Source organism: Grammomys surdaster, unplaced genomic scaffold (assembly GCF_004785775.1).
Source record: "Grammomys surdaster isolate TR1022 unplaced genomic scaffold, NIH_TR_1.0 200, whole genome shotgun sequence".
In the NCBI taxonomy this organism is placed as follows: domain Eukaryota; kingdom Metazoa; phylum Chordata; class Mammalia; order Rodentia; family Muridae; genus Grammomys; species Grammomys surdaster.
Genome location: NW_021604645.1, coordinates 2,022,863 through 2,048,898, shown reverse-complemented (window position 1 = coordinate 2,048,898; position 26,036 = coordinate 2,022,863). Strand labels below are relative to the sequence as shown.

General features: G+C 40.8%; 2 protein-coding genes and 1 long non-coding RNA gene across 4 annotated transcripts in view; 2 read left to right on the top strand and 1 right to left on the bottom strand.

The window, feature by feature from the left end:
- Positions 1-7,742, top strand: part of LOC114623644 — a 19,730-nt gene extending 11,988 nt beyond the window's left edge. For both annotated transcript variants that reach the window (XR_003711803.1, XR_003711802.1), the window contains exons 4-6: positions 5,322-5,418; positions 7,391-7,471; positions 7,661-7,742. This is a non-coding gene — a long non-coding RNA (uncharacterized LOC114623644). The remainder of the gene's footprint in view (positions 1-5,321; positions 5,419-7,390; positions 7,472-7,660) is intronic.
- Glra4 (glycine receptor alpha 4) lies at positions 4,923-26,036 on the bottom strand. Its single transcript, XM_028770307.1, has 9 exons — positions 25,526-26,036; positions 21,792-21,922; positions 21,444-21,511; positions 20,478-20,701; positions 20,255-20,337; positions 18,647-18,787; positions 14,878-15,092; positions 10,260-10,409; positions 4,923-5,235 (listed from the first exon to the last, which is right to left on the bottom strand). The coding sequence occupies exons 1-9, from the start codon at positions 25,591-25,593 to the stop codon at positions 4,945-4,947; spliced, it is 1,371 nt and encodes a 456-aa protein (XP_028626140.1). The 5' UTR covers positions 25,594-26,036; the 3' UTR covers positions 4,923-4,944.
- Plp1 (proteolipid protein 1) overlaps positions 20,564-26,036 on the top strand; it is a 59,480-nt gene continuing 54,007 nt past the window's right edge. Inside the window, exons 1-2 of the mRNA XM_028770321.1 lie at positions 20,564-20,644; positions 20,938-21,012. The gene's annotated coding sequence lies outside the window, so the exon portion shown is untranslated. The remainder of the gene's footprint in view (positions 20,645-20,937; positions 21,013-26,036) is intronic.

The window sequence follows — 26,036 nt, the reverse complement described above, 5'->3', positions numbered from 1 at the left end:
TTTTACTTAAGCACACATGGGACGGTGAGACCGAAGACTGAACCCACTGAAATTATGAGTCCAAATAAATCTTTCCTCTCTTAAGTTGTCTGTGGCAGAGATTTTGTTTGTAGTATTTAAAAAGCCAACTATACATCCTCAAAAATATACTTGGAGCATCCCTTGACATTAAATGGCTTATATCTGAAGATCATAGACAATACAGTTTTGATTTTCACAAATTTAAAGCAACAGTAAAAATACTAAATTATCTCCTTACCTCCACCAAGCAAAATGCTGTCTAAAGCTATTTGTATAAGCAAAAGGTAGAGTCTCTCTGATTGATTGTGTATCAGCACGTGTACGTGCAGATATGGGAGGGTACCTGTGTTTTCTTTCCACAAGACCTTGGGACCTACAGATGATTTGAAAATCACTTGTACATTTGATAAGGCAATGTACTGAAAAATAGTAAACTTGAGTTTTGTCTCTGTTGTGAGACTAGAGTAAACTACTTAAAAGTTTTTGAGTCTCTCATCCTTTCTTGCCTGGAATTCCCACAACACTATGAGGTAGCTACTATTATTTTCAGTCAACAGTTGTGACAACTGAAGTACAGAATAGTTCAATAATTTGGTCAAAGTCATGTAGTTACTGTGTTCTAGGTTTCTCCAAACCTTCGAATGAGCTTTTAGAGGAAGAAACTGAGGCTGAGGGAATTATCATTCAAACGTAGGCTCTGTCTGGTACTAAAGTATCACATTGTCTTAAGACCAAACTGTCATGATGGAGCTAGTAAAATAGAGAATAAGCTTACATATTTTCTTGATCCATTCTGTAAGTGAAAATTTCCCCTAGATTTAGGTGATGGCAAGATTTTCCCCTTATTCCAGGAAATAATAGTGAGGTCTATTTTTAAATAACACACCACACAGTATAACACAGTAGGGCATTTTTATAAAGCTTTGTACATGAAAGCAGAAGGTGCAACACAGAGCTACTCATGTGACTTCTTTGGGTGGCTTCACGTTAGTAGACTTTGTCTTTTCATGCTGAGAATTCTTTGTGTTGGTGAATTGGCTTAGAGGCTATTCTTCCCCTTGGCTTAAGACCTGCTAACAAGCTGTTCTGACTAATAAGCCTTCAGCCCATATTTGTAGCCTATAAATATTATTCTAGCTGGAGACTGTAATAGAGCAGAATGTGAGGCTAGGAAGAACATATTAATTACTTTCCCTTCAGAGATGACTGTCTCCTCAACAGAACCAACATGTAAAACAGGGGGGAAGCAGATGGCTGTGCTGCTGAGATTCCCACTACTGTACTCTGTCACTGACGATATTTATCTAGTGGTTGGGATTTTAATTATAACCTGATCCCAGTCTTAATATATGGTATGTTATTAATGTTTAATAAGAACATTAATACAAGGTCGTTTTAATTTTGTTTCTGTTGTACCTAAAGACCACATTGTGTATACGTATCTGTATGGTCTCTGATTTTCTAAGATTTCTTCTGGATCTCTTTTTCTATGTTCAGTACATTAACAGAAAGGGAATGAACAAAACATATGATACAGTAAGTGAGAAGATAGGCTTTTATTCTAATTACACATATTGTGTATTATTAGGTACTGGGAGCTGTGCAGGCTAATGAGTTGTATAAAATGCATCTCTTCCTTCAAAAAACATATCTCCATTTCTTCCATTGAACCAGTGAGTAGAACCGTGTTTGCCAGTGATCACTGTGTGATTTCTGATCTAGATTCTTTAGTGTTCCTTAACAGTGCAGCCTAACAAGATTAATCACAGCATAGTGAAGTATAATTTTTGATATTTTAGTAGACAGAAATAATGAGATAAGACTAATAATGCCAACACTGATACAGACACTCGAGAGTGGTGGGAGAACACATTAAAAAATCCAAAAGAAGTGATATATTCTGGATACAACTGAGGCATTTACATTGCTCAACAAAAAGAGAACCTAACTTTCAGTCAGCCTAACAGTTTAAACAGAAGAGTTCCTGTTCTTTTATGATAGGTGAGAAATTGCTTTTGAAAATGTTGAAGGAATAAATTTCATTCAGTACATTTCTTTCACTTAGAGAGCTGCTTTTGCTTGACCTATGAATTTGGAGAGAGTAAAAGGACCTGTTGTAGATTAAAGAGAAAAAGGAGGCAAAAGCCCTGGCATTCCACAAAGCAGAGCTATTAGGATGATGGCCACATCAAATGCCTTAATATCTGAGTAAATAAAGCCTTTCCTCTTGAAAAATACATTTATGAAATATTTATCTAATATTAAATATTGACAAAGAATTAATGAAAATGCCCCAAACACTTTATCTTCATAGGACCCCCCACACCCCTTAACATGTTTAAATCTCAGAATCATATCAGATTGATTCAGGCAGAAAATAGTATGGTAGTATGGGTCTCTGGATGGGTAAGTACTCCAAATGAGACTCTGATATTACCTTTTCTCAATTTATTGGTAAGAAGAACCTAAGTTTAACAATTTTGTGATTGAACAGATTACGAAATGTCAAACCTCTTCAGTGAGACTTAGCACTTCCCTAGTACATATGTGGGAAGAATGGAGAAAATGAAAGCCATTTGCTTCAGATCTGAAGTTGACATTATGCATATACTTCCCCTGCTTAAGGGCTCCAGTGAAGATAGTACCTTCCACCTGGCATTAGCTCTGAGTGGCTTTGTGAATTCCTTTGGTCTATTATGTTGGTCGGTACTTTGGCTTCTTTGGCACCCAGCACCAGCTGATGCCCTGATCTGAGGCCCAGTTGGACAGCCTTTATTGCTCAGTACTGTAGCTGTCTCCAGGGCATTGTTCTTGAGACTTCCAACAGGGCAGATTTGTGCAGTTGGCCCATCTGGACAAGATCTGTAACAAGTAGAGCTCTGTGCAATAAGCTCATCTCCATAGTCCACCCCCATCATCCCCGCCTCCGGGCTGCAGCAGCCTGACACCCCAGCCCCATCAGGGACAGTATCAAAGAGATACTCTCTCCTCCTTTCAAAGGGGTATTGCTTGTGGCTTCTCATTGATTGGCACTACCTGGGCAGAAATAAGAACATAGGGGCTCTTTTCCCTTTTCAGTCTCCTATAAACCAGTTTTTAATGTTTGATTCTTGGTGTGAGAGTACTCAAATGACCAATAAAAGTATTTTCTAGATCTGAATATGGTAGTACATACTGTTAATCCTAATACTGGGTAGGGTTAGACAGGATTATGAGTCTAGGGCTGCAGATAAGTTACAGGGTAGCTTTGGATATATAGCAAGACCTTGTCTCAAAAAAAAAAAATCTAGGCCAGCTACCTTGATCATTCCAAAGTACTTCTTCAAAATCAAGGGAGACAAAAGACTATCCCAATGAATCAGAAAGATCAGGCAAATTCAATATGTAAGTAGAGAAAGAAGGCTGGTCTTATCCTTGCACTATAGCATTTACATTGGCCATCGGACTTGTTGACTTTGAATTTAGAGTTCTATGTGAAATGATGAAATTGTGAGGGAGAGATGAAGTAGAGATGAAGATGGGAAAAGAGAAGGAGGATAGTTGGAATGGGCAGAGGAGAGCTCTGATTACATAGTTACTTATTTTTCTAGGTCCAGAGAAAAGGACACAATATTTTAAGATACTATTTGTTTCTGTATTCCAACTATAGTTCTCACACTTTGATCTTACTTATCTCATTTTTCTGCTCTACATAGTCAGATCACTTCAAAGAACTCAATGTACCGGGCCCATGCGTCCCCATGATTTACAGTGACGCAGCAACCCACTCTATTCTGACCTTCTCTGTAGCTTTACTGAATACTCCTATGGAAGAAGAAAGGAAAGCACAAAAGGGTAAAGAAATAACCCAAATTATGGCTCTCTGCCTTCTATAACTACAACCTGAGATAGGTAGAGCCAATGTTTGTTTCCCTAGAAACCTAGATAAGGGACCCTATCCATGGCTAGTTCTTCTTTAGGAACTTCAAAGCCTACTCTATTCACAACAAGGTTGTGAGGCACTGTCAATTGCTTGTCAAGAGGAGGTGAAGGAGAAAGTTAGAAGGTCCTGCAAAATAGAGACTTTGGAGAAAAAGAAGAAACAAGAGAATAGCAGTCTGTTTAAAGAGTGTTTCTGTACTCCAGGTCTTAGATTTTAGTACCTTTCATATCACCTTTCCTAGATCATTAAATACAATTCTTAAAAAATAAGCCTCCCCTACCTTTTTCCTACCCAGCAGCGTAACAAAACTTGTGGCTGTGCTGTTTGATTAGGGACTATAACAGATATGTCTAGAACCAGGAAGATTACATAGATCTGGAAAGGGTACACTTTCTGAGAGTCCTGGGTTCTTTCCCTAGTTCTGAAAATGTTATCTGTTGTAGGAGAAGTGAACCTACCTCTGTTGGGCCATACAATATTGTCCTAGCCCAGTACAGCCTATGACTACCACATCGTTGTTAAGAGGTTCAAAATCTGTGCCTTTGTCTTCCTATCGGTAAGGATATCTGACTAGGTCATTCAGGGCAGTATTTGTGAACTGAAAGGACAGTGGGAGGGAGAGAAGTGCCCAGTAAAAGTTGGCTCTGAATACAAGAAGAAAAGATGCAGATGATAAAACCAAGAATCCCACAATCTAGATATTCTTCACAGAGGAGCCCCTGCAATGACAGAAAGTCATTTTGGCATTAGGCACATGGACAAACAAAGAGAAATGGCAGAGTAAGCAGTCAATCTGGATGAGAGTATATAAGCCATGTTTGTAAGTATAGCTACCATTGGCACTATGCAGTCCCCACATAACTTGGGAACTGGTAATTGAAGTTATGAGTGGAAGATCAAGAAGGAACTGTTCAAACTCCTGATAGAGTCTGATGGAAGGGAAAAGCCCACCTGGGTGAAAGCAGGAAGCCAGCAGCTGTACACTATAGCATCCACCCTGTTCACAGTGCCTGGTGGATATCTTCTGACCTTAGCACTTTATAGACAACCCAATAGAAGATATTGAAGACAAGAAAAGTAAAAGGGAAGACAGCCCTGGAGATGGTGTCAATTCTCTTGGCTCGGTCCACATAGAGTTTCCTCATGGTTTCTCCCTCCTTTAGAAGAGGGGTTGGCGGTTGGGGACTATAAATGCTGGAACCTTCCATTGGACCTCCATCCCTTGCTTGTAGGCAGTGTCCTAGGCCATAGCCACGAAAATAGAAGCGGCTCTCTCTTATGATGTCTTCTTCCTATAGTTACAAGAGATAAAAGGTGGTATTTATATATATAATATTTATATATATTGAGAAGCTATATGCTATGGTTTCATTTACAGCCATGCATTGAGTTGTCTTTTGAAAATGTGTAACATCATTTGGAGTCATCTAAAACCTACTAAAGTGCCAGTATCTCAACGTCAAATTCTGTGACAGGTAAGCAGAACAACAAAACCACCAGACAGTGAGGCTGAGATATTTTGACTTGGTAAATTGATTTTAATGAATTTAAAAAGCTTTAGAATTAGTTTGTTTTGCAGATAGTATATTTTAAAGCTGATTTTGACTTAAAGCTAGAATTAGTTTGTTTTGCAGATAGTATATTTTAAAGCTGATTTTGACTTAAAGCTAAGAAGTCCAAAAGTTTTAAATGACCAAGTGAGCTAGGCAAAGTAGGTTTAAGTTGACCACTCTTCTGAAGGTCTGTTTATTTCTTTGCAAATTAGCCGATTGGACATGGGAGTCCGCAAATTTACAGTAACATTTATTATCCAATGCACATTATATTCATATACAGTTTGCATGCCTTTTGATAGCTTCAATAACATGGCAGAGGTATATTTAAAATAAGCAGTAGAGTGCCGAAAGACCATTACTTCAATAGTTGGCTGACAACTGAGTACCTATGACACAACTGGGAAGCAAGGACAGAAAGAAATAAAAGAAATTGAAGGGGGAAGAAGGAGAAGAAGTAGGGAAGAAACATCTACAAGAGCTGTACTTAGATAAGAAGCCCTCAGCCCCTCTATCCCTGATCTATTACTGAACTATTACTCTTTTCTCATTTTAGAGCAGATTTGAGAAATATGTCCTTCAAATAGAAGATGATTATGTATATTAAAAATGTTGAATGTTCTGCAGTAAAAGCTTCAGCTAAGAGATTGCCTGAAATGAAATATGCTTTTGTCTGATTTCACTTACCAACTCAAGAGTTCCCAAAACTGAGGAGATTCTAGAGACTAGAGTCTCTCATCTCCAACACTGGAGAAGTCCAAGGTAAAACAGGAAGAGTAAGCCACCCTAGCTACCTGATGTAGTTTTATAAGTTATAAGAACAAGAAACATGTATATTGTATGGGTATGTCATTTTATATATACAAATGTATATACAAAATGAGCACAAAGGCGTTAAACATTTTGTACAATTGAAGGGACACTGTAGGTTGTTTATAACAAGGCTTCTGCAGCTATAGAAATCAATTGAAAAGTATTTGTGTAGATGACATACTGGTATGGTTGATAATAGTAACTTTTTAATTATTATATCACCCAAAACTGACCCATTAAGAGGGCAAGCCTGGCCATCTGTGGCAGACAAACTCAGGCCAGAAATTCACAAACCTTTTCTATCCTATCTGTTAGTTCATATATAGACAGGTTCGCTCCTGTATTCCCAGTGACAGGAACCATGCTTGGAACCTAATTGATATGCAGTAGATATCTGTTGAATGGACAACTGGGCTGATGAGCCACATGCTTCAGGATATGAGGAAAGGAGTGGCTTTTTGTTCTTGGATGCCAATATCATGTCAGAGTCCCAAACTAAAGAGTCTACTCAGAAAAGAATCTTTCTCAGTTATGAAATACTTGGCAGGAAAAACAATTATTATTTGCCCCACTATACAATGGTTCAATAGCCTTTTGCTTCTACAAAGGGAGGAACACTTTTTAAAAATATTTATTAGTTTTATTTGAGATATATGGGCATTTGGCCCGCATGCATGTCTGTGCATCATGGGTGTGTGCTGGTAGGGACCAGAAGAAGGCATCATATCCGCTAGAACTGAGTTCCAAACTGTTGTTAGCAGCCACATGATTGCTGGGGATTGAACTCAGATCCTCTGGAAGAACAGCCAGCCAGTGCTCTTATCTACTAAGCCATCTCTGCCCCTGTGAGGAACACTTTGAACACAGGGGCAAAAAATATTCTTTAAGTATCAGGGTCTTTGTAGAGTAATATATATGTGTATGTCAGAGGCAGTTTACTATCCTGGCTCAACAATCTTGAATGGTTACACTTTGGCAGCCTGAAGGCTCTGCTCATCTATCATTTTAGCTTTCTTTTTAGTCAGAGGTCTTTATTTATCTCACATGTATTCTGTAATTAATTTTCACACTCTTCCTACAGGAGAGGTTTGCTGGGTCCATTTTACTGATAAAGAACCAGAGGCAAGAAAAATATCTCACAAGGAATTAAAAAATGATAGGGGTAAGTAAAGTTAAAAAAAAATCTTCCTAGCATTCCAGAATAGGATCCTGTACCCTACTATTCACCTAGCCTCCCAACTAGAAGATACAACTACAGAATATAGGCATTGAGAAAAAGTTCTGAGGGAGAAGCTTAGATTCAACTGTAATTTCTGTTTTTATAAATCCCATTATTTCCTTTTTTATTTAGTAAATCTAAGGAAATTATATGGAAATATTTCCCAGGCTAGAAGAAAATAATTTCATACAGAAGAGAAAATGCATCTAATAAAGTAAGCTGCTCTCGGTTCTTTTTAATTTTAGTATATATCTTTTCTGCCTTGCCCAGCAAAGATTAGTACCCTAAAATACAAGGATCAAAGAGGCCTGAGTTTGGATATTAGATATTTAAGACAAATTCTGAATGGTGAGTGTTTGTCTACGTGTTGGGAACAGACAACATGCCATTAAACATAACTTTTCTATTTCCATAGCTATTGAAATAAAGTTGAATTTTTTTCTACTTATCTAGGAGCCAAGTGCTGGAAGGCTAGAGAGGGAAGCTGGGAAATAATGTCCAGTGTAGAAGGTGGAGTATGAAGTCAGGATAGAGTAATAAATATGGAAGTAAGACAGTCAGGGAGAAGAGAAATTAGAGATGGGGCAGAGTGCTCAATGGAAGATGGAGAGGTGAGCTAGGTTCTGAACATAAGCCCCTGAGAGTTTTTGCTGGTATTTTGTAAGTTTTCTAGTTATCAAGTTACTGTATTAATAATAGCAAGGATTCTTGTCTATCCAGTTTGACAGCCTTTGCCTTTGGCTGGTGTGTTCAGAGCCAGGGGCTAACCCTGCAGGGATGATGAGAATAAGGGTTTCACCCTTTCCTCTAAATCACGTAGACCATCTGGGAAGGCAAAGTGCATGTAAAAAAAAAAATCATCATTTCCTGCAGTGCCACAGGAGAAGAGGACCATGTAGGGGAGACAAGTGGTGTAGGAGGTGGTACTAGGATCAAGATGAGTAACTGTAGTAATCTTTGTTACTGGGACATCAACACAGGCATTTTAGGTAGGAAAGGGACTCTGGGCTATTTGACAACCTGTTCTTTCCTAGAACTGCCATATTAAAAAAACATTAAAAAATTAACAAAACTATGAATTAAGGATTTTGGTACCTGGAGACAAGTTTCATACAACTAAAGAAGAAGCCAAGATGGTTATTTTAGGAAAGAGAGCATCCTGATTTTTTCCATCCCCTAACGATGTACATGTTTTCTTACACCTACTATGAGGCAGGAAGATCTTGTAAGCTGGTTAACAAGAGTTAGTTAGTTAGTCTTAATTCAAAGAGATGTAGTAGTAGATCAATCCACTAGAGGGCTCACTCCTTAGGAACCATGAATGAACTAAAGAGAGGAAAAACTAGGAATTCAGGAAAATCTGTATGAGATAGGAGCCCTCTCTTCGCCAGAAAGGAACCATACCAAGAAATGTGAAGTCATATAGCTAGTTTGTGTGATCATTGGAAGTCATAGTAGGGGTGTGCCTGGAACAACTGAGGTGGGAGTTGAGAGTTAGGAGGGACAAAGAGTCCTTTCATTAGTATGTCTCAGATAGCCTAGAGTAAGAATTTGTGGTGTGTGTGTTTTACTGTGAATCAAACCCAAGATATATATATATATATATATATATATATATATACACTTGGCAAGCACTCTGCCACTGAGCTATAACTGCTTCCCTCTAGAGTCAAGATGTTAATAGTGGGTTCAGATGATTTGTTTTCTGTCCTCCAAAAGTGATTATGTGCTTTGCTTTTTGGTTTTGAAGCCTCTGGATTAGACAGAAAACATGGAGTCAAAGCGTGAGACACTGTGTCTCTGAAAATTAAGCAACCAGTACCAAGGCTTTCAGCTTTGCTCTCATAATTGGAGCTTGCTTTTCTCAGGGTAGCCTAGGTACCTCTGTTGTCATGACAACTTACCTAGTGCCTATTGTCTGGGCAATTGAGGGAAAACTGCTTCTGTTGTCATGACAACAACTTCCTCTTCTATCTCCCCTTGGTGATCACTCTGTTCTGAAAGAAATGGGGCTAACAAACAAGAGTGAGCAAGAACACCACCTCAAGCCTACCAACTCTGAAGTGCCTGATGTTCAAGACAAATTCCACCAATCAGAAGAGGCAAGTAGTGATCTTTCAATTTCAGTTCAAATATGGGGACCATCTTACAGTGCTCCACTTGAAAGGCACTGGTGTCTGACTCTTAGTTCTTAATAGAAGACGACTTAAAGTACCTTCCTTCTGGATGCGAGGAAAACCAAAAAACAACTATTATTAATTCTCAAAGCAATAACATCAGTGCTAAGCCAATAAGGTTCTCATACTGGCAAATATGATTTTGTTTGCTTATTTTGAGACAGGGTCTTTATGTGGTCCTGGCTATCCTGGAACTTGCTATGTAGACCAGGCTGGCCTTGAACTAACAATGCCTCCTGTCTCCTCTGCCTCTCAGGTGCTGAAATTAGGGGTATGTGCCACCATGCCTAACTTGGGCTAATATTTAAGTGTTTACTGTGTGACATACTCTTAATTTCAGTACTGCCTTGTAAGGGTTATTGTCCCATTGGATAGATAAAGGAAACAGTATGAGAAAAACTAAGCATTTAATTTAACTGTTACCAGCCTAGGACTAGAATCTAGGATTCCCAATTCCCCAGTCCTAGAGTCCTGGGTTGGGTTTGTGGGAGGAGTAATAGGAAGGAAGGACTCCAAAGGAGAAGGAAAGTGGACCCCACCCCTTTAGTACTCACCATGCGCTGACGTCTCTGCCTTCTACGAAGTCTCATAAATTCCTTATGCTGCCGAGAGACAAAATTGACGGCAGCATACTCAAGCAAGGCAGCAAATACAAAGAGCAGGCATACAGCCATCCAAATGTCAATTGCCTTCACATAGGACACCTGCAACGTTCATGAACAGGGCAGTTACCCTTTCTGGAGTCCTTCCATGGACTGTCCAGTAGATTTCTAATCCATGTCAATTCCCTGTTATTGTTCAATTTTATCCTGAAACTTCTGTGGTTTAAAAAAAATCCTGTCATGATATGTATCTTTATCTAAAGATCTGTGTCAAGGAGATTGGGCTACCCATCATCCTCCATCTTTCTGCAGTCTTCCACTTTTATGAGCCTATCCCCTTACTCTTCACTTATCTTCTTTGCTATTCTTGCATGTCTGTTTTGCCTTCTGTCTCTTCCTCTTTTATTTCTTCTGATTCCTTCAGTAAACAAAAGTTATTAAAATCACATTTGCTTGCCCTCTGATATGCCCTGAGTTTCACATAGTCATGTGAGATGTGTAGAGACATTTACTACTCAGAGAGAAAGGGTTTCAGCAGAGGTCACTGAATTAAAAGGTGATATTAGGACTGGAAAATTCTGAGCTTTTAAATCAGTGGCCTTGACATTTACTTTGGTTACAGCCTCACTGGCAGACTAGGAGCTCCTCCATTCCTGTTTGGCTGTTGACCCTGTGGAGTTTTCTGCTGCCTTTGCAAGAGTCACTACTGAGGGATGGAGTACAGTGGTAAGCTAAAGCTTCATCTCTCACCTTGGAGAGAACTGGGCAGAATCCTGAGGGAGTGCTACCTAGCCCTTGTCATGACACTTCAGTAATTGTAAGCCACTCTTGGCACCCACCCATCTGCTTCCTACTGTGTTTCTCTTATTACCTGCCTTTGGTAGCTCTGAAGTACTTTTCTCCCACTTCCCTGGTGAAGGTTGAACACAAACCCCCTCAGAAACAGAACATAGCTGGATGGGTCTAAGAGGAGGGACAGAACTTCAGTTTATTGAGAGCCTTTCACTTTAACCAAAGGGATTCCCTGTGTAGTTTTGAGCTCACACCATATAGCTTCATATCAAGAGTAGGATTCATGAAAAGTGACTGCTTTTTATCAGCTTCTGTATTATAGAGCTCCGAGAGTGCTGCTGATCCCAGGTATAGAAAAGCTTTCATTGAATAAATTCTCTACTTACTGACTTTCTCTATGATAGTAGAAATTGATAGTGGAGATAGAATCCATGACTTCATATGTTATAGGCATAGTACTTTACCAATAAGCTATATCCCCAACTTCCTATCTTAGTGGTTCTTAACTGAAAAGAAACTGTTCCACCCACAAGAGCATTTAGCAGTGTTTACAGAAAATTTTGGCAACACAATTTTAGAGTGGTCATAGCTACTGGCATATAATAGGTAGAAGACAAGGATGCTCTAAAGCATTATAAAGCACATACTGTTTCTCCCTCCAAAACACATACACCAGAATTATCTGCTCTAACTGACGTGTGAAAGTTGGCAAACCTGCTTTACTTCTGGACAATTCCACTGAAAGAATAGTAATGGGTTGGTTACTCAGATTAAGAATTCCTTGGTTCTGTCTCTGATTCAACACCTATGAAGGGGTATCCCATTTAATTGTCCATCACCCAGACCCACTGGGCTCTCAAGGATTTCAAATACCTGCTATGAAGATCAGTAATAAGGGATAGTCATGAAGGGCTTTAGACTATTAATGAAAAGGGCTCCTTATGTATTTGTGGTTTGTTAATGATAAATGTGTCACTAGTAAGTTTTTAAAAAGGTTACTGTGATCAGATCACAACCCTTCTCCCTAAAGCTCTTTAGAGATTCTCTACTTTTTTTTTTGTTTGTTTTTCGAGACAGGGTTTTTCTGTGTAGCCCTGGCTGTCCTGGAACTCACTCTGTAGACCAGGCTGGCCTAGAACTCAGAAATCCGCCTCCCAAGTGCTGAGATTAAAGGCGTGCGCAACCACTGCCTAGCTAGAGATTCTGTGTTAACCTTGTGATCTTACCATGCTTGACCCTCTTCAGGCTCAGTGTGCCCCTTGTCATCTATGATCATGCTATAGTGAAATGTGTCAGTGTTTTAAAAGAAGCCTGTCTCTTTTCCTCTTCTCGCTGTGATTTGGCTAACTTGATGTTTAGCTTTCATCTTAGATATATTTTTGAAAGGTCTTTCCTGATCATCCTAGTGTGTGTTTTACTTCTGTATGTGCCTGGATTACCCATACCTTTTTAGCATCCATCACACACCTGGCCAGTGCCTCCACCAGACTGAGCTTTTCCATGCCAAGAACTATTTTTATGTTGTTCAGTGTTCTAGCCCCAATACTTGAGTGGTTGACACATAGTAAGTGTTGTGTTTTGTTTTTTCAAATGAGCAGATAGAAGGTTTAGCAATGTGTTTTTCTCTGCTGGCTCCTACTTGCTGTCTCTGCCCTTCTTTCCTTTCTTTGCCTCATGAGCTAAGGGCAAGATAAAAGAATTGGAGCCTTCCTCCTTGGTGCAGCTTTATATCTTGTCATCCATTTGACTTTTCCTATCTGCTAAGCTATGGAGATCAAGAGTCTGGCAAAGAGACAGAAATCAGTGCCTTTAGGGTGCCACACAAAGTAATGAAGGAGCGCTTCCTGTAGACTATGGGGAAAGACTACTCCAACTGAGTTCCCTTACAAAGAAATCCCTTATACTCTCTTCCTAGACAACAGAGTTGTGTTTTAGGTAGAAGTAGTGTTGCTATCAGATGCCTCTGGCCTGGCCTTATCAAACATAATGTTACCTAAACTGAAGGGAGAGCAAGAGCTCCTTGGCTTACTGGGTCCTTTGCTCCATGGCTCTACCTAGCTAGACTATTCATTTCAGGGTACGTGCCTGGCTATTTTGCTTACTGACCAATGAGGCTATTAAAAAGTAATGAAAATATGACAAGAAGGTCCTAAATGTTGCAAGCAACCTCTTAGCAAAGTCTGTTTTTCCAAATGAGGAAACTGTGTGGTAACTAGGAGCAGATGAATTGGACTCACTCACAGGAGGGGACCAGAAAGGAAATTTCTTGTCAAGAGACATAAATGGTATTATCTTCTTGGGTTGTATAGAGTCTTCTTGCTTGACAGAGACAAGAACTTGGGGCAGGGCTGTTAATGCAGTGATCCCCATAAAAAGCTATTATAGTAATACAAGTGTCATAGCCCAGGCTGGCCTTCTGGCTCTCCTCTAGGGACAGTCTGCCTCTAAGAGCCTCATTAAACCCCAGTGCATTTAGAAAACATACAAGAAGGGGTCCCTGACTACTACTTCTTGAGTGCTTGATGCTAATCTGAACTTGATCACTGTTTATAGAAGGGTTTAGAGTAACTTACAGGTTTCCTAGCAAATGAAAAAATTAATAGGGGAAATATCATCTACTGTACTCCTAGATCCAGTACTCATTCTTTTTTAACTCTGACACCTGATAATTATAAAAATAGTTAGTATTTATTAAGCAATTTATTGTGTGTCAAACACTGTCCTTGTATATCAATACATTAATTTGTTTTTCACAGTAACCACATAGAGGGGGAAGCATTCTTATTCTCATATTACAGGCAAAGCAACTGAGAGACAATTTACTCAAGGTCATACTATTAGTAAATAATGAGGCTGGGATTTAAACCTAAGTCTGCCTGACCTACTCTCCTACACTTAACTTCCTCTGTAGAAATTTCATAAACCACAAGTATCCACATTATACACTGCTTAAGTCTCCAGTGAAAGAAGTCTTATATGGAACAAGCAATGAGAGGTAACATATCTCAGAGCCAGGTTCCCAACAAACCAGAGTAAGAGGGAATATAAGAGGCAGGATTCATTATTCTTTCATGACCAAGTACAGTGCATAGTATGTGCTCAATAAATATTTGTTGAATGAAAAAAATGGCCTGACTCCCTGATTTGTTCAGAGTCTTGCTGACCATAAGGACTTTGAGGTGACCTTTAAATTCCCTATATGAATACACGATGCAGGGAGAACTGTTCTTAGTCCCATCAGCACAAATTTTTCTGCATAGTCAAAACATAAACAAGCCCCAGATGATCAGAGTCTACTGGTTTTTAATTGCTATTGTATTTGCAACCTCAAAATATTCTGCCCCCAATAAATACTATATTTAGAGCACTTTGTAATAGTACCTTATTTGTTATAGAAAGAGGGCAGAATTCAGTTCAAAACTCTACTAATTTTTTGCTTCTCTCTGGTTATCATTCACCTTGAGAAGGTCACTTAACCTCTGATCTGTATTCTCACCTGTACTAGAAAAGAATAGGACTTTCAATGTGATAATGGTCTTTTGCATGTTTGTGTTTCCCAAAGAAAGTTAAGTAAGGCCAGATTTCTACTCATTCCCTAGCCAGGAACATTCATATTGTTATGCTGTTATGGAGAAAAGGAAATGTTGAATGGCAGCTATTGCTATTTGCAGTTAAAACCCAAGTCCAAGGTAAAGTGAGAGGAGTATAGCAGGCAGCATTCAATAAGTGGGGAATAGGGGGCTTGATGTCAAACAGGTCTTTTTGCATGTTGCTTCACCTTAGGCAAAGAGGCTCTGGATCCAGAGCTCTGAGTTGTCATGGTGAGGACAGTGGTGATTCCAAGGCCTACACGAGCAGGGGCCGCATCCATGTTGATCCAGAAGGAGACCCAGGACAGGATGACAATGAGTAGGCTGGGGATGTACATTTGAATCAGGTAGTAGCCCATTTGTCTCTCCAGGTGAAACTTTACCTCAATGCAGGTGAATTTTCCTGTAAGAAAAGAAATGAAATATTTGGCTCTGAGTCCCTATACTGCAGCTTAGCCTGAGGGAGCATAGGTCAGGAATACGGCAGCCTTGCTGAACCGACCTCTGGATGCTCAGCTAGCCCCAGATAGTTCCAGACACATGGAACTGTGAAAGCTCTCAACTCGGCCCTAAAGATTGCCTTCTTGCTCCCAGAATTTTTACTTCCAGAATAAAAATTTTCACATAACAATTGCAAAAAGAGGACAAAGAGTAAGAAGGCTCCAGAATCACACTCCCCAAGGTTAAATCTCAAGTTTTCACTTAATAGCCATGTGATCTTGACTAAGTCACCCAAAGCTTTTGTTTGTTTGTTTTTGAGGTCTCTTTACGTGGTCCAGGGTGACATCAAATCTGGAATTCTCTTCTGAGCCACCGTGCCAAGTTCCACTCAAGCTTTTTGCAATAGTTTTTTAGCCCTAGAAGCAGACTAATTAACAATCTCAACTCCAACATTGGGCTGTTAGAAAAGTTAAATGAACTGCTGTAGTTGAGGTGCAGAGCACAGTAACTATTTCAATTGTCAAAGTGTTGCTAAAAAAGAATTAGTTTGGACTTCGTTTATATCATACCATTGTTCCTTGCACTTGCTTATATCCCAGAATTCCAGCTGGAATATACTCTTTGTATCTTAAGTAAGTGAGAACAACCATCTAGCATACAACTGCAAAGGATTCACAACAGAGATTAGCTCTTGATCCTGGAAAGCAGGTTCCCATAGACCAATGGTTCTCAACTTGTGGGTCGAGACCACTTAGGAGCTCTAATGACCCTTTTGCTAGAATCACCTAAGACCATCAGAAAATACAAATACTTAGTTTAAAGTTCGTAGCAGTAGCAAAATTACAGGTAAGTAGTAGCAATGAAAATTATGTTTTGGTTGGGGGTCACCACAATGTGAGGAATGTTTGGTTGGGGGGTCACAGCAGTAGGAAGATTGAGAACCATTGTCACAGAGTATAAGGAATCACTATTCTGTTCCACCATAAAACAAACCATCAGTTCTAGGCACACATCTCAGTGCTCTTTTTCCCATACCACCCCTCTTCACTTTATCCTGATTCCCGTGGCTCAGAAGCCAACAAAACAGTAGTTTACAGCTTCTTTTTAAAACCAGAGGCTTTTGATAACACAAGAGGAAAAGGAAATGATTTGTACAGCTATCTCTAATACCAAAATCTGTGGATGGTCAAATCTCTCATACAAAGTGGCATCATATTTGTATTTAAACTATGCATACTCTTCCATATACTTTAAATTAGGTCTATATCATCATTTAAACTGTTTGTTTGTTTGTATAGTGTGTGTGTGTGTGTGTGTGTGTGTGTGTGTGTAAGTTAGAGGACAACTTTCAGTAATCAGTTCTTCCCTTCCATCATGTGGGTCTCGGGAACTGAACTCAATTCATTTACTCAAGCTATCTTGTCAGCTCTATGCTATAACGTAATAATGATATGGAAAAGTCTGTACATGTTCAGCACAGATGAAATTTAGATTAATGCTTTTGTTCTGAGGTTGGATGAACCTTTGTATGTAGAACATGTTAACATGGAGAGCCAACTGTGTGTCTTGATACTATTCTGACTAAGGCCTTTTAACTGTTTACTCAAGATCAATGATTTGAACTTACTGTTTTGGCTTTGGCATGCAGTATGACTCTGACCTCCTACTTGTCCTTGAGTTTACCCCTACTCAGTACCACGGGCTTCTTCCTGTGGCATGCCTTTTACTATGTCTCTATATTTCCTTTCCGTGCATTCCTTCATATTTTGCTATAATAATAGTTTGAGTTTTAGTTATCAGATTAACAGTTGTTTAATATAGACAAATAAGAGAGAAGGAATAGCATTACTAAACTCATATTTATCAAATCACTACTAAGTGCCTGGATGTTTTATACTTTAAGTCCTGTAGCACTTTTTTAAGTGGGCAAAGTGATTATCTCTCATATTACAGATAAGGCTACTGAAGCATAAATTAAACTGTATTTCCCAAGGGTAACCATCCAGTATATAAAGAAGCTAGAATCTAAACTCATGCTTATCTTACTGCATAGTTCTTGCTTTTATCCATTGTATCACAGTCCTTTGAAATATTTAGTAATATTATTTCCTTTTGGGGATTTTAAATACATGTCTTTGCTTTGTTCTTATCATAATATAGTCATACTCTGTACATAACACCTTTTTTCTATTTGTACTTTCCCAGGAAGCTATAAGAACTGTGAAAGTATCATGTTCATGACTACATATTATTTGGCCATGAAGGTATACTGTATAATTTACGTCTACCATATGGGTGGATATTTAGAGCAATTCCAAGTTTTGCTAGCATTAAAAGGAGAAATGTGACTAAAGCCAATGAGATATTTTGTAATATTTTCTTAAAATATATTCCAAGGAGTGAAGTCCTGTATAAATAAGGAGGGAAAAAGTTAGCTTCGAAGCTAGTGTTTTTTAAAATACAGTGTTTTCTGATCTACTTACACACACCATAAGCCTCATGATACTTGTTAAACAGGCAAATTTCTAGGCATTTCCTCTAGTATATGTAATTGGAATCTTAGAGAGTTACAGCCTAGGAATCAATATTTTTAAAAGACTCCCCAGGTGAATGAATATATTGAGTACAAAAAGTTTGGAAACAATTAATCTGCATTCAAATTGCTACCGCCCTCCCAAGTCTCTACCAATTTCTAATCCCAGCTGTAGTTTCTAAATTCAAGGAAGTGTTCCTCCCCCACTCCACCACGACTAAGTTGCTAAAGGAAATGAAGACCCAGTAACTCTCAGGAAAGCTGAAGGACTGAGCTGTCCAGTTTGGGAAAACAGTTCCTCTCCACTTCCATTCTCTACCAGCAGAAAAAGAATGTCTCCTGATGTCCAGGAGAGCTAAGCAGTGGAGGTGACTATGGAAAATGTGCATGGTCAGCTGCTGGTTCCCTCAGGCCTGTTTCTTCTGTTTGAGCACAGCTATTGACAGACAACTCCTAAATGTAGATTTCCAAGCTTTCATACAAAGTTGACCCTAGGAAAAATAAGACATTTTTGTTGCTCATTGTCACAGGCCCCTTTATTCTGCAGTATATGAGAGAGATACAAACATGGGCTTTGGGGTTAGATCTGGATTTTTAATTCTGAATCTGACAGCTATTAGCTGGGTGACAACTAATTTAAACTCTAACCTCTCCCCTGTTAGCTTTCTTTTTAAGAGTTATTTTACAGTTATGTGTTTTTTCTGTGTTTATGTGTGTATGAGCGTGTCACAGTGCATGTGTGGAGGTCAGGGAGTAGCTTGTAGAAGTCAGTTATCTCCTTTCATCATGTGTGTTTGGGGGATTAAGTTCAGGTTGTCAGTTTTACTTACTTTTTGAAAGTAGTGTTGATAGCGTCTTCCATGATGAAATAAGGTGTAGGAAACGTAGCATCATATCTCAGCTCTAGTAGAACTTGGTTGCCTTGTCCCCTTGTCTCTCACCTTGAGACCCTCACAGACAATAATTACTTGCCTGATTCTTACCTGTGTTATAATGCTTGGTACAGTAACCTAGATCCTTCTCATCCCGCAAGATAAATTGGGGTAGAGTCAACCCCTCAGCCACTTGGACAGCAGGAGCATCTTCTAGCCACTCAAACATGAGGTCATTCATGGTGTAGCCAACTGCAAGTGACATAGACATCAAAGAGTTTCAGAGTGTGTGTTTGGGGTGAGGATAGAGGTGGAGTTAAGGTTAGCAAGAGTATGTAGTTGAGGGACAAGGTTTGGGTTTTAGAAATGACATGCTCAGCTTGGAAAAGGGAATGATTTTGAAGAGGGAATTTCCTCAGTTGTCTCATGGGCCTGTACTAAATGAGCAAGTCAGAAAGATCCCATACCCCTCTAATCTGTGCGTCTCAAGCTTGAGAAATGCTTAGAGAGAAATTACTCTGGCAGACTTGGGATGTAGGCCAAGAATGTTGGAAAGATGTCAAGGACCCCAGCTGGGAACCTCCTGACACATCTTAAGCCCAGAGGAATAAGCATGTGTACCAACCACATGTTCTGAACTGAGCCTCAGAGCCAGGACTTCTGCCACTTTTCCTCAGGGAAGAAAGAACTATTTCTGTCCTTCCAGTCATGCATGGGAGAATGTGCATACCACAGACTCCTAGCCAGGGACTTGAATTGGAAAAATTGAGAGTTAATAGCTGGACATGTCAAGTTGCTCACAGATTGCTTGCAGTTCATGAAGGCTCATGTCCTAGACATGACCATTCTCACATGTAAGAGGAGACCGATGTTTACAGAATGTAGAACAAGTCCTACTATAGCTGTGTGACTTCAGGTGCATCATCTACTCTTTTGTAAAATGAGGCTAGTAGAGGCTGCCCCACCTAAGTTTGTAAAGTTGTTGTGAGGGATATTGGGAACCTGCTGGAGCATATGGTGTACGAATTCTAGAGGGCGGACCAAAGGACACTTTCTTTGCACCTCCGTTCCCATTTGGTGGAAACAATGCTACAAGTTTTCTTCTCTGAGGAATATCTCCTGATCTTACAGTTTTACCTCATGATGACCCAGTTTTACCAGGTGATAGATGAAGAATAAATGGTGACCCATCCTTGCAATTATTTGGTGTCTCTGCACATTTGTCAGCCCATAAATATTGACACCTTTCTCAAAAAGGAGACTGGCTGAGTTTTCCTATACCTGAAGCTGTCCTCTTAATCTCTGCAATCATTATCTGTATTCATGAGAACCAGTTCCATAAATACTTCTATCTTGACCAGAGATGGCACATATATGGGCATCTTGAATGTCTTAATTATGAGAAAGTGAAAAATGAAGCTACTATAGGGACTGCAGGAAGAAATTTGAACACAGGAGGTACCCTTCAGATAGTTCCCCATGGCCAGAAGCACATTTGTGTATATGGCTAGGAGTCATTTTGTTCCCCAGCCCTATAGAACAATCAGCCCAGCAAGTAATGTGAGAACACAAAACTACTCTGGGCTGAGTATCAAGGAGCCTTGGCTTCTAGTCTCATCCTCAACAAGAATTGATTGTGTGTGCTTGGGGAAATGTCTAAAATATCATTGACTAGCTAGTATTCCAAGCCTTGCCTCATGATTCACTAGAAACACTTACAGCTTTCCAGCTGCATCGTGCAGGTCTGAATGTCCATTGGGAAGTTCTTGAGGTCCATTGGGCAGGACAAAATGAGGGTCAATCTGGTGGGAGCAATAAAAACATAATGACATCAGTTTGCTGGGTTCCAGCACTGTATAGCATGGACCATCTTCCCACCCTTCTACCTCCATCTGGCTTCTTCCTCTTGATACAGAATCTCCTTGCTATACACTAGGTGCACCTGATGCTGTAGAGAACATTCCCATTCTTGAAGATGCGCAGTAACTTGTTGTCTGTGGTCACCTCATGGAAGTTGGCCCCTTTCTCATTGGCGAAGAAGAGATCTGGCTTCCAGATAGAATCGAGCATGGACGGATCTAGGTCCAGAGAGTCATCTGGATATTCTCGGTAGGCCAGACGTGGGTCATTCCACTGCTGCCGCAAGAAGACATTTACCCGATAGTCCTGGAAGGGTGGAGAGGAGGGCCTATCAGATACAGTGCTTTTCCCACTGGTCCAATAAAGCCAACATGAGCAGAAGGGCCATGAGCAGGAAATGCTAGAGATGCATTTTGAGGACCAGAAGGCATTTTCCAATGGAGAAAGCCCACTTTGCGCAAACATGGCAAAGATGGGAAGATATAAGACATTTATTCAAGTACCTACTATGACTCACTGCTAAGTGCTTATTTTTTTGGTAGGACTGGAGGTTGAACCCAGGTTCCTGAGCATGCTAGGCAAATACTGTATCACCAAGCCATATCCTCAACTGAGTGGTGAGTGTGTTCCTCATACACGTCATTTTATTTAAACCTTGTATCAATCTAGTGTGGAGAATGGTTTCATGGTCTTCCCTTTACATATGAATAACAAAGACCTGGGAAGATTGAAGTCCACCTGCTTAACATAGATACTAGGTGGAAGAGTTGCAATTTGAACTCAGGTCTTTTCTAATTCAAAAGCCTGTGCTCTGCATCAGGTTACTTCACATATTTGATGAACTGTTCTTAGCTAGTTTGCATTTGGCTAGGCAAACCCTGGACTAAGAAAAACCTCTCAGTCAATGTCCCATGGCTAACTCAAATGTCCCATGGCTAAAGCTGTGTTCACAAAGCAGGAAGAGGGCAGTAGAAAGGAAATCCTTGTGATGTGGTGAGCTTCTCCCATTCACACTGGAATGGAAGTGGGGAATAGGAAGACCCCTTACCATGGTGGTCTCAGTGACGGAGCCAAAACTGTTGATGAAGATGTTACAGGTCACATTCACAGGTGGACCTAAGGGTAGCAAAGCACAGCCCATTGGCAGGGCATTCCAGAAAGCTGAGCACAGGTTCCTCAAGTCCCTCTCTGAGCTTCAGATCAGGCTACTACTGGGAAAAGACTGACAGCTACATAGACCCACAGGCAATGTGGAGTAAAGGCTCCTTTTGAGCTGTAAGATCTAGCTTTAGAGTTCTAGCTTCTTTCCTTAATGGCAGTGAACAAGTACTAGCTAAGGAATGTGCCACCCAAAACAGTAAGCATGGAGGGGACTTAGTACATGGACCTCTCTTACCTTTGAAATTGGGCCTAATCCTAGCATCATATCCAGATGTTCGTCCCATAAGCTTGTCCAAGAAATCAGAGGGAGACATGGGCTGGGATCCTTTGGGCCCAGATTTGATATCCTCTTTTGCCAAAGCTACACTGGATGAGAGAAGAAAAGAAGTTTGAGGATAGTTGCACAGATTGTGCTTTTCTGCTCCCATCCTCCTTTGATGTATTTGCCCAGCAGACAGGGAGATAAGAGAGAATGATTCTCTGGTGTACTAAATGAGAAGAACAAAACAGTTATGATCCAGCATGGCTGCCCAACAATAGTTCTGGGAACTACGTGGCTTTCATGTAGGTTAAATCTTTTTACACTTAATTCTCAGTACATGACATTAAGGCTGTCTCCATTTTCCCGGCAAGAAAACAGGCTTAAGAGGTATAAAAACAGAGGAGGAACGAATAGAGAGAAGGGGTGTGGGGAGAAAGGCCAGGGAAGAATAGAGGGAGGGGAAACAGCAGTCAGGATGTAAAGTAAGTAAGTTAGTTTACTAATTAATTTTTTAAAAGGTAGTTACTTGCCCAAAGTCTCAGAACTTCTGAGTGACACAGTCAGGACTCAGTCACTGGACTAAGGACCTACTTAGTATTCTCTTCCTGAAGGCACTTTGAAAGCATCCAAAGAAAAATGACATCTCACTCAGTGTGTTATTAATATGGCCTAGCCAAGGATAGGAGGAGCTTTAGAACAAGCAGCTTCTCTGGGACCTGATATCAGCTACTTGGGCCTGTAAGAGTTCCAGGTCTTAGGACCTAGCTTCTTTGGGAGTAGGCTTGCTTTGTGCTTCCCTCCCTCCCTCCTCCCTTCCCTCCCTCCCTCCTCCCTTCCCTCCCCCCCTCCTCCCTTCTCTCCTCTCTCTCTTTTTTTTTTTTTAGCATGGCAGGAAGCTATGTGTAAGTGTAGTGTGTTATGGCCATTATAGGCAGGCGAATTCAACTCTGGTAATCAAGTAGAAATCTATAGGCATGGGAGAGGTTCCCAATAGAGTGACCATACTGAAGCAAACTCCCGTCTTTCTCTACCTAAGACCTTGATTTGGGGAAAGATGTGAGTATGTTTTGGCCTAGGATAGAATCTAGCCTCTTTTCTTTTGTCAGTCTTCCTCCTAAGAGAACCTAGGAGATGAATCAGTGGATAAAATGCTTGCAGAAACATGAGGAACAGTGTTCAGATCCTCAGCATTCAGGTAAAACTCTGATGGAAAAGCCAACAACACACATGTAATCCTACTACTGGGGAGCCTAACTTTCTTGTGGCAAGCTGGAAAGTTAGACTCGATGAAACAAGCTAGCTCGATACAGGTTTAGCAAATGACCCTATCTCAACATATAAAATAAAGAATTATCAAAGAAGACAGCCCTTTACACATATATATGCACACATGCATGTCAGTGTATACCCACATGCATTTGTGCCTACACATATACAAACATGTATGCATACATACTCAGAAATATCCCCAGTAAATCTGTATTCTTGTCAGTGACTGGTAGAATCATTAAAGGAGCTAAGGTACCGCATTAAATGCTTCACAAGCTTTATCTAGGTTAGTTCTCATGTCAGTCCTCCCTGATTATCTCTATTAAAATTGCTTCTCTGTATCCATGAGATACTGGTTCTAGGACCCCTCTATGGATACCCAAGTTTTGAGATGCTCAAATCTTTCATTCATTCATATTTATTTGGTATAGTCTTTGCATATAACCTGTACATGTCTTCTAGTATACTAGTAAATCATCTCTGAGTTCTAATACCTAACACATTTTAAGTGTTATACAAGTAGTTGTTTAGGGAATAAAGACAAGGAAAACTCAAATATGGTCAGCACAAGTGCTAATAAATATTTTGAGTCTGTGATGTGTGAATTTGGAGATGTGGATAACTGCTGGGTATGAAGAACTAAGTGTACATAGATTACAAGTCTGGGGAGCAGTAAGGTGAAGGTGAAATAACTTCTCTAAGGTCCTATAGCTAGTGGTAAAGCCAAAATACAAAGCCAGAGCCAATAACGTCAAGACTCAATGTATCTATCCTAGTACTGTCACAAGACAAGCAGTCCAGGATGATCTGTTAAAGAACCAGAGTGAGGAAAGGCCAAGACCTGTCACACTGTGACTTCTTAGAGTTAGATCTTGGATTCTGAAAGCAGGAGGAATCCCTTGCCTTGGAGACAGAGGCTACCCTGCCTAAGTATGCTATGGAAATCCAGGGAGGTCGGTGGTGATGCTGGGGCAGGCAGAAGTCTGTGGCTTCATCACAGGATGTCCACACGAGCCAGGTGCTTCTGTTACTGCTGCTGTTGCTGCTGCTGTTGGCCATCTGCCACCTGCCTGCTGGGAGGCCACATGGCCCTGGATACAGAGCAAGCAGACCTTTCTACTGTCCTCAGCCTCACTCAGGTCACCTCTCCACTGGTTCCTGTCCTAGAACTCTAGGATAGGCTGGGAATCTTCTGTCTTCAGTCCCGAAGCCTCTTTTGGTTAGCTGGATTCTGAGATTATCTTGTCAAAGGAACCAAGACTAAGAGTGACTTTTCGAAACCACTCTATCCACCCTTTAGTTCCTGGAAAGTTCCTAACACTGACAGGACCTAGAAGGATCAAGAACTAACAATCCCCATACAAGGCCCTGGGGTGGTATGAGGAGAGAATTTTAAGCTATAAGCTACTTGGTCAACCTTTAGCAGGCCACTACCCTTCTCTATGATCCAGTTTCCATACATACAACAAATAGCTTGAACTTAGGATTCTCTAAGAGCCTATCTTGCTCTAATTACATCCACTTGTTCTTGGAACTTCAGGCAGTCTCCCCTCAACAAGGGTCAGCAAAGCCCAACCCAGTGACTCCTTTGTTTGTATCCTGTCAGCTCCCTCTATGCTGCCAGTCCACTTTTAGCTGCTTTTTCTTTCTAAGCATACTATACCACTCTGCAACCCTTGCTGCCTGCCATCATGTGTCCACAAGCAGTGGGGCTGAAAGTTTCTCAGAAGCAAGATGCTCTGAGACACTCCTTGTGTGAAGAGGGAGAAGTCACGGTTCTGACATTCACTCTTTTCACTTTGTGGGCATTCCTTTGAAGACCACTGTAGCTGAGCCATAGCTATCTTGTCTATTCAGCATATCCTGGCAACCTAGACTAGCTCTTGTTCAAATTCAAAAAAGGCAAATGGTCAGGGGACAGTCAAAAGGAGCCCCAAGGATTCTTTACCTGCAAAGCCAGGCAATAACTGCTACCTGGTGCCTCTCAAAAGGACAGTGAGCAGCCATGTGTAAAAGGGCAGGGTGACTGCAGAAAGCTAAGATTTGGGCATCTCAGCTCCAACATGCTATGGTCCAGTGGCAATCCTGTGCCACCTGCAGCCTATTTGGCAGGCATCTGACAGATGTTTCTGTCATTTTTAGAGATCAAGCTGATATGTTACAGGATGAATGACCTCCATTTTAGGGCTCAGCTACCTAGCCCCTTCCTAGGCCCATGCAATTCATCCATACAGGTGCCCCTATACCCACACTGGGGCTGCATATCTGTACTGGACAGCTCCTGAGTCCTGACTGAGAAGGGTGTGTTCTCCCCTGATGCCTTCCACACTAGGTTTGTTCTTTCAAACTTAGAAGAAACTGTGGCAGCTGCCCAATCTGTTACCACCAGCCCCCAGTTAGTGTTTGCATGCACCTCCTTCTCACCCCAATGAGCTCACCTGAGGAAGACCTTCCCTGGCAAGGTCCAGAGAAGAAGGAAGAAGCTTGCTGGAACAAGAGTTGTCATTCTGCAGGGACCTTGGAGTCCTTTCTCAGCTTGGCTGCCAAGGTGAGAGCAGGTATCCCTGTGGGAAAGCTAACAGTATACAGCCCTTCTCCAACTTGGACTGGAATAAGGAACCTATGTGGCTGGGTTAGGAGTTGAGCGCTCTTTCCTCTCCTGCTTTTTTTCTGCCCTGTCCTTAGCAGTCAGGGTCTAGAACTATTCTCCTGAATAGATCTGAACCCGACACAGATAACCCTACCAGCTCCGGCTTGAGCTTATCTTAGACTGAGAAGGGCCTCAGCCTGCTGGTCAGGGAGCCAGAAAAGATTCTCTTTGGGTAGCAAACACTCTCCAAGCCCTGGAGAGTCTTGAAGGGGAGGGAGGAAGGAGACCGGTAGAAAGATGTTTCTCTCCCTCCCACATCCCCCTAGATGCACCCTCTGAAAGCAGCAATTTAAAGGCAC